We start from the raw sequence: 8,825 nt of genomic DNA, 5'->3' as shown, positions 1-8,825 counted from the left end.
AACTTCCACATCCGGGTCTCAGGGATTCTGGGGAGTTTGTATCAGGAACGGGACCTCGGGTCGGTGGCTGAGGGAAGGCGCAGGACTTGCCAGAGTCTAGGTGAGGACCCTAAGGGAGGACTTCGCGTACCACCTGACAGAGCGGGCCCATTGCTGCTTTCAGTGATGGGAAGCCACAGGGCGGGGTGAGCACCCAGGGCGTGTCCTAACTTCCACATCCGGATCTGAAGGATTCCACATCCGGATCTGAGGGGGGTTGGTACAAGGAGCAGGACCTTGAGTCCGTGGCATAGGAAGGCCCAGGACCCGCCAGAGTCAGGTGAGGACCCCAGAGGACTCAGGGGACCCTGAACCCACAGCAGAGGGGTCACACAGAAGCCTACTCCTGCTGTCAGCCACAGGAGATTCCAGGGTAGGATGACCACGCGCCGCACGTCCCGACTTTCACATCCGGGTCTCAGGGATTCTGGGGAGTTGGTATAAGAAGCGGGACCTCGGATCGATGGCAGAGGGAAGGTGCAGGACTTGCCAGAGTCTAGGTGAGGACCCCGAGGGAGGACTTAGGGGACCTTGCACCACACGACGGAGCAGGCCCATCGCTGCTATCAGTTATGGGAGGCCACAGGGCAGGATGAACACCCAGGGCGTGTCCTAACTTCCACATCTGGATCTGAGGGATTCTTGGGGGATTGGTACAAGGAGCAAGACCTTGGGTCCACGGCATAGGAAAGCCCAGGACCCGCTAGAGTCAAGGTTAAGACCCCAAGGGAGGACTCGGGGAACCCTGGACCCACGACAGAGGAGGCCCACAGAAGCCAACCCTTGCTGTCAGCCACAGGAGGCCTCAGGGTAGGATGACCATGTGCATCACGTCCCGACTTCCACATCTGGGTCTCAGGGATTCTGGGGAGTTGGTATAAGAAGCGGGACCTAGAGTCGTTGGCAGAGGGAAGGCACAGGACTTGCCAGAGTCTAGGTGAGGACCCCAAGGGAAGATTAGGGGACCTTGGTCCCCACGACAGAGCTGGGCCACCGCTGCTTTCAGTCATGGGAGGCCACAGGGTGGTATGAGCACCCAGGGCGTGTCCCAACTTCCACATTTGGGTCTGAGAGATTCTGAGGGGTTGATATAAGGAATGGACCTGAGTGGGGGCAGAGGGAAAACCTAGGACTTGTCAGAATCAAGGTGAGGACCTGAGGGAGGGATCAGGGGACCCTAGACCCCACGACAGAGCTGTCCTGTCCGTGCTGTCAGCCCTGGGAGGTTCTGGAATAGTTTCCTCACTGCAACTATCATTCCATTTTCTCTCTTGATAATCTGAAACTGAAGGGGTCTTAAACTAAGGGTGTGGCATAAGGCTTGCAGAGGGAGGACACTCAGACACTACCAGGAGTAAAGCTATTGGCCATGAGGGAGGAATGAGGGGGACTTCTACTCCAAAATAAATATAGGTCTCATGGAAACCCTCTCTGCTTTTGCTACCAGGCAGGGCTGTCGAAATAAGAGCACCTCCTTTTGCATGGGGCCGTGGGACTTAGGGAGTTGAGAAATCTGAACTGAGGAGGCTGCACTTGGGTTAGCAAAAGAAGTCCTGGTTCTGCCGTTTGTTAAAGTGAGGACTGTGAGTGCAGCAAAAAGTAACCTTGAAGTCTAGAACAAAGGGAACTTAAGCTTCTCCTTTTCCCGTGCTGTCTTGGGAGACCCGGGGCATGGATGGCTGAATGTTATATACCTTCACTTCTGTCTTGGGGATCTCTAGGGTGGGGTAGTCACCTTGGTCTGAGAGGGGAAGATTCAAGTCAGCAGAAAGGAATCCCAGGCCCTGCCAGGATTAAAATCTGGACCCCTGGTGAGGACTGAAAATATCTGTGCACCCCAGAAAGGAAAGGATCTCACAGATTCTGATTGTTGCCTGTTTTCAGCCCTAACAGGATCCTGGTAAGAGTGCCATCTACTTTTGCTATAAGGTGGGATTGGGTACAGGTCTCAGGAAGGTGAAACATTGACTTGAGGGAGTGATGTCAGATTAATCCAGGGGGAGTGGTCCAGGCCCTGCCAGGGATAAATATGAATATCCTGAGGGAGAACTGGAGCCCCCTCACCCCAGAACAGAGAGGGTACAGGCCCTGCTGTCAGCCCTAGGAGATTCCTGGCTGGGGGTTGGATGCATATGTAGGCTCTCCTTACTTCTGCCTCCCGGGGTCTCAGGGAATGGAGGGCCTTGGTTTGAGCTGCAACATCAGGTCAGCAGAGGATGAAGTCCTAGGTCTTGCCAGGAGTCTAGGTTAGGACCTAGAAGATTGAAGGTATTTCCCACCCCAGAATGCAGTGGGGGTCACACAGAAATTCACTCTCACCTCATTGGCAGCCCTGGGAGACCCCCAGCATGCCTTTTGGGCTGAGGAACTGACTCGTTTTCAGCTTGGTGTCAGGGAGGTAAAGGTCTTGGTCTGAGGAAGCCTGACTCAGGCCAGCAGAGTGAAGATCAAAGACCCTGCCAGACATTTAGGTGAGGACCCTGAGAGAGGACTCAGTGGACCTCCTACCCCAGAAGAAATAAAGCCTCACCCCATCCCTGTTAGCCCTGTGAGGCTCAAAGAATGGTGGCTGGATGAGTTGCACCCCCATTTCTACCTTGAGTGTTCTCAGAGAGAGGAGGGCCTTGGTCTAAGGGAGCAAGAAACAGGTCAGCAGAGGGAAAAGTCTCAGGCTATGCCAAGATTCAGGGTCAGGACTGAGGGGACACCACATCAGAATGGACGGAATGCCAGCCTCACTTTGCCACTTCTGTTAGGAAGTGGAACATGAGGGCTAGTTGTGGCATTCCTTAGGTCTTCCAGTGTCATGAAGGTGAGATTTCGGTATAAAGGAAAGTGGCCTCAGGTCAACACAGGGAGTTATCCCAGACCCTGTCAGGTGTCAAAGTGAGGACTGAGTGGACCCCACATCCCCGGACTGATTGATCCCCCAGAGTTTGGTCATTTCTTACTGTTCCCTGGGGAGGGCCCGGGGAAGTTTGACTAGGTGTGGGGCCCCCTCACTTCCTTCTGTTTAGTCTCAGGACTGTGTGCTCTCGTTCTGAGAGTTTTGCCTCAGGCCAGCAGAGGAGTGGAAGCCAGGCCCTTCCAGAAATAAGGTGAGGACCCTAAGTGAGTATGGAGGGGACTCAGGGCTGTGTTTGTATTCTGTACCCTGAGGTGCCACCTCGTTTCCTCTTACAGGGGCTCCAGGAACTGGAAGGTGAAGGCCTTGGTCTGAGGCACGTGTCCACAGGTCACAGAGCAGAGGAGGCCCAGGCAGTGCCAGCAGTCAAGGTGAGGCACATGCCCCGAATGTGTACCCAGGGCTCCCCCATCCCAAAACAGAGTGGGCCCCATAGTACCCAACCCCACCTCACCCCACTCCACTCCACTGTCAGCCTTACAACCTTGGGAATACTGTCTGCATTCTGAGGAGCTGTCTTACTTCTTCATTCAAGATTTTAGGGGACAGACCTCCCAGGAGAAGAGACCCCTACGAGGCCCAAGAGCACCGCTAAAGAGGAGACGTGTAAGTCGCCTTTGTCAGAGACTCCTAGAGTGCATTTCTCAGCCAGCCGAGGCCGCTCACATTGCCTCTCTCCCCTAGGCCTGTGCGTCCCCGTCACCCACCTCCTGTCCACTCACCTGTGGCTATCTAACACGAGTCATCATGCGTCGAGCTCCGAAGCGGCGACGCTACACGCTTGATGAAGGCCTTCAGTCCCAAAGGGAGGAACAGGAGCGTGCGCGTGCAGAGGTTCCCGAGGATGAGGAAGAGGATGCTTCCTCATCCTCCTCCAGCTGCTCCTCCTCTTTTCCCTCCTCTTTTTCCTCCTCCTCCTCTTCTTCATCATCCTCCTCCTCCTCCTCTTCCTCCTCCTCTTGCTATCCTCTGGTTTCGAGCAACCCAAGCACTCCGGAGGAGGCTGTTGGTGAGACCTTGAGTCCTCCCCAGACCCCTCCAAGTGCCTGCTCTTCCTCTAGTGTCATTACCTCCACTCCACGTAGCAGCCAAGAAGAGGCAGGTCCCAGCAACGAGCAGGCTGTGCCACCTGTTGAGCCCTCACCCAGATATATTATTGATGACAGGGTTGGTGATCTGGTGGGGTTCCTGCTCCTGAAGTATCGCACAAAGGAGCTGACTACAAAGGCAGAAATGCTCAGTAGGATCGTGGAAGAGTACCATAACCTCTTCCCTGTGATATTCGGTGAAGCCTCTGAGTGCATGCAGCTGGTCTTTGGCATTAATGTGATAGAAGTGGACCCCAATGACCACTCTTATGCCTTAATCACCAACCTGGACCTCACCTATGATGGGATAGTGGATGATGAGCACAGCCTGCCCAAGACTGGCATTCTGATACTTATTCTGTGCATAATCTTCATGGAGGGCAACCGTGTCTCTGAAGAGGAGATCTGGGAAAAGCTTAGTTTCATGGGGATGCACGATGGGAGGGAGCATTGCATCTATGGGGAGCCCAGGGAGCTCCTCACCAACATTTGGGTGCAGGAACAATATTTGGAGTATAGGCAGGTGCCCAACAGCAGTCCTCCTCGCTATGAGTTCCTCTGGGGTCCCAGGGCCCATATTGAAACCAGCAAGATGAAAGTCCTAGAGTTTTTGGCCAAGATCAACGACACTGAACCCAGATCCTTCCCACTCTGGTATGAAGAGGCTTTGAGAGATGAGGAAGAGAGATCCCAGGCCAGAATGCTACCATAGATGATACTGTTGCGGTGGCCAGTACAAGTTCTAGTGCCATGTGCAGTAGCTTCTCCTGCCATAAGTGAAGTTCAAGGCAGATTCTTTACCTTGTGTTTTAAGATGGTAGTTAATGATCTAAGTAGTGGAGGGCCAGGCTGGGGCTGAGGAAATTAACAATGAATAACATCTTTGTGTTCCTGTCCCATAGGGATGACTTTGAAATGCATCTTTTATTTGTGGTATTTTGAAATATGTTTATTAGCTTCAGAATCTAAGTTTACAAATGGCATAGGTCACATATTTCTGTTTATCCAGTTTAAGAGAAATAGTTTTGCTTTTGTAAAACAAATTGGAAAACCTTTTTTTTTTTTTTTTTTTTTTACCGATGGCCTCACTTAAAAATTCTAGTCAATTCTTTATTTTGTTTCCTTTATAAAGTTTTCAATGACAGTTGATATTCAATATTGCTTTATACTAGTTTTAGGTATACAACATAGTGGCTAGACATTTATATAATACGTGAAGTGATTTCCCAATTAATCTACCCACTTGGCACTATACATAGTTATTAAATATTATTAAGTATATGCTCTATGCTGTACTTTACATCCCCGTGACTATTTTGTATTTGTTCTTCTTAAACTATTTGTTCTTCTTAAGAAGAGCTATTTGTTGTTCTTAATCTCTTCACATTTTTTACCCAGTTCACCAACCCCCTCCCATTTGGCAGTCACCAGTTTGTTCTCTGTATCTGTGAATCTGTTTGTATTTTGTTTGTATGTTTATTTTGTTCTTTAGGTTCCACGTATAAGCGAAATCATATGGTATTTGTCTTTCTCAGTCTGACTTATTTCACTTAGCATAATAATACCCTCTAAGTCCATCAATGTTTTTTCAAATGGTAAGCTTTCATTTTTATGGCTGAGTAATATTCCATTGTATATGTACCACCTCTTCTTTATCCAGTCATCTGTTGATGGGCACTTAGGTTGCTTCCATATCTCGGCTATTGTAAATAGAGCTGCAGTGAACACAGAGGTGCATATGTCTTTTTGAATTAGTGTTTAGGTTTTCTTTGGATAAATACCCAGAAGTAGAATTGCTGGGTCATAAGGTAGTTCCGTTTTTAATTTTTTGAGGAACCACCAAACTGTTTTCCACAGTGGTTGTACCAATTGACAGTCCCACCATCAGTGCACTAGGGTTTCTTGTCCTCAACATCCTCACCAACACTTGTTTGTTGATTTATTGATGCCATTCTGACAGGTATGAGGTGATATCTCATTATGGTTTTAAATTGCATTTCTCTGATTAGTGCCGTTGCGTGTCTTTTCACATGTCTATTGGCCATCTGTATTTCCTTTTTGGAGAAATGTCTGTTCAGGTTCTCTGCCCATTTTTTAATTGGATTGTTAGGTTCTTCTTAGTGTTAAGTTGAATTAGTTCTTTATAAATTTTGGATATTAACCACTGATTAAATGTACCATTGGGGAATACTTTCTCCCATTCAGTAGGTTGTACTTTCATTATGTTGATGGTTTTTTTTTAAATTTATTTTATTATTAGTTTCAAGTGTACAGTACATTGGTTAGACATTTATATAGTCTATGAAGTGATCGCCCTGATTGCTCTTTTTCTCCTCTGGCTCTATACCTAGCCATTCCATTAATGTTGATTGTGTCCCCTATGCTGTGCTCCCCATCCCCTTTACCATCTATCAACTGCTAATTTGTACTTCTTTAACCCTTCACCTCATTCTTCCAGCTTCCCAGCCTCCTCCCCTCTGACTGTTCTCAGATTGTCCTCTATATTTGTGAGTCTGTTTTTGATTTGTTTGTTCTTTTTGCTCCTTAGATTCCACATATGAGTGAAATCATAGGGTATTTATCTTTCTCTGACTTATTTCACTCAGCATAATAACATCTAGGTCCACCCATGTCATTGCAAATGGTAGGATTTCATATTTTTAATGACCGAGAAATATTCTATTATATATTAACCATAACTTCTTCATCCAGTTATCTGTTGATGGGCATTTAGGTTGCTTCCATATCTTGGCTATTGTACATTGTGCTGCCATGAACAGAGGGATGCATAGATCTTTAGGAGTTATTATTTTGGTTTCTTTGGGAAAATACCCAAAAGTGCAATTGCTGGGTCAAAAGGTATATCCATTTTTATTTTTTTTGAGAAACCTCCAGACTGTTTTCCACAGTGGCTGTACCAGCTTTTAGTCCCACCAACAGTGTACACATCCTCACCCAAACTTATAGATGATAGCCATTCTGACAGGTGTGAGGTGATATCTCATTTTGGTTTTAATTTTCATTTTTCTGATGATTGGTAACCTTGAACATCTTTTCATCTGTCTATTGACCGGTCATCTATATTTTGTTGATGGTTTCTTTAGCTGTACAAAAATTTTTTGGTTTGATGTAGTCCCATTTATTTACTTTTTCTTTTGTTTCTCTTGCCCAAGGAGATATATCTGAAAAAAAAATGTATCACTAAGAGCAATGTCAGAGTTTATTGCCAATGTTTCCTTTTAGGAGTTTTATGATTTGGGGGTCTTACATTTAAGTCTTTTATCCATTTTGAATTTATTCCTATATGTGGTGTAAGAAGATGATCCAGTTTCATTTGCTTGTATTTGTCTAGTTGGGAAATCTTACATTGTATTTGTAGTATGTAACAAGATAACGTGGCATTGGAATAGAATTTTTTTTCTTTGATAATGTTAAAGAACTTAGCAGTAAAATAAAAAAAATATATAATTTTCCATTATTTTATCATTTTTAGTCTGCCACTCTGTAAAATTAAAATAATACTTGGATTTTCTTAGCTTATTCAACTATGTAGAAAAATAAATAATAATAAATAAAATCTCTGCTCACTAGCTTTTTTATACCCCGAGTATTCACTGAGTCTCTGTTCTCTGGAAGGCTCTGTGTTAGTAGGGGGGACACTAAGATAAGCAGGACACACCCACCCATAGAATGATAGTGTAGGACGTCATTCACATAAGGAAGGTGCTATAGTGTCCCCTAAGTCCTACAGAACAAGTAAAAGAAGGGAGAAGGCAGTGGGGTTCCAGGGCAGAGCACTTAAGTGTTAATGGCCCGAGCCAGGGCAGTTTGGGACCTTGGGAAACTCTGCTTCCCTCTGTGGGGGTTGATTATAATGAAGCTGGGTGGTGGCAGCAGCCAGAGTCTCAGATGTTGTACCAGGCACCATTTTCCATGGCTTGAGATGTCAGAACTGACTCCATTAGAAGACATTTTAATTATCTTTGAAGTAATTGGGCCAATTCTAAGCAATGTATAGATTTTTGTCAGGGGAAAAATGAATGAAAATTATGATTCGGATATAAGAGCAGCAGGGAGGGAGGGGAAAAGTCGGTCTTTGGCTCAAATTCTAGGAGCTTTGAGTAGCATCTTGCTGGGGGAAGACTCTCCCACACCCAAATTAAATAATAGATCCTTCAGGAGGGAAATTGTTTTATTTATGAAGTTTTATTTATGAAGACGTAGTTTTGGTTAATTTAATATATTGTGTTCTATTGCATTGCATACTCTCTGAGGTCTGAAAAAACAAATTTTCAGAGTGGAGGGTACTAGGGCTTGGTGTAATATAATACTAGAAATAACTGCCATTCTTGCAAGTTCCAACATAGACCAGGCACTGTGCGAGGTGCATTACAAACACTCCGTATTCCTGCAGTCCCACGAAACATGGCTTATCAGACCCACTTACTTGGCACATGAAGAACCTGAGGCCCACAGGGCCTGGAAATTTTCCCGGGATCACATGGCCAGTAAGTCACACGACCAGACCCCTGGTCTAAATTCATCTGGAATCCATGCTGTTCCCATCTGTCCCAGCCTGTGGCTGACCACCTGACTTGTAAATCATTTCTCAATACTGCATGATGCGTCTCAGGCGATAAAAAGAGGGACCCTGTGGTCAAGGTACTAAAAGTAGGCCTAAGGAAGGAAGGTGACAACGCAGATACTGTCTGCGTCCATTATTTACCTAGGGTCTTCCCAGGGTTCCTTGAGAGCCACGGTGCTGGTGTTTCTGTCCAGTCTCAACACTTTCC

General features: G+C 46.4%; 1 protein-coding gene across 1 annotated transcript; it reads left to right on the top strand.

Moving 5' to 3' along the window:
* The first annotated feature begins 3,691 nt into the window (after nt 1-3,691).
* Nucleotides 3,692-4,744, top strand: LOC105308190 (melanoma-associated antigen 10-like). Its single transcript, XM_011384034.1, has one exon. It carries the CDS (start codon nt 3,692-3,694, stop codon nt 4,742-4,744), a length of 1,053 nt encoding a protein of 350 aa, XP_011382336.1.
* The last annotated feature ends 4,081 nt before the right edge of the window (nt 4,745-8,825 follow it).

The sequence above is a fragment of the Pteropus vampyrus genome, unplaced genomic scaffold, assembly GCF_000151845.1.
Source record: "Pteropus vampyrus isolate Shadow unplaced genomic scaffold, Pvam_2.0 Scaffold556, whole genome shotgun sequence".
NCBI lineage: Eukaryota > Metazoa > Chordata > Mammalia > Chiroptera > Pteropodidae > Pteropus > Pteropus vampyrus.
Note: the sequence above shows the minus strand (reverse complement) of the source record. Positions and strands in the feature narration are given on the sequence as shown.

Excerpts from the sequence above, each read along its gene's own strand:
- LOC105308190 (XM_011384034.1), top strand. The coding sequence starts at position 3,692 with ATGCGTCGAGCTCCGAAGCGGCGACGCTACACGCTTGATGAAGGCCTT.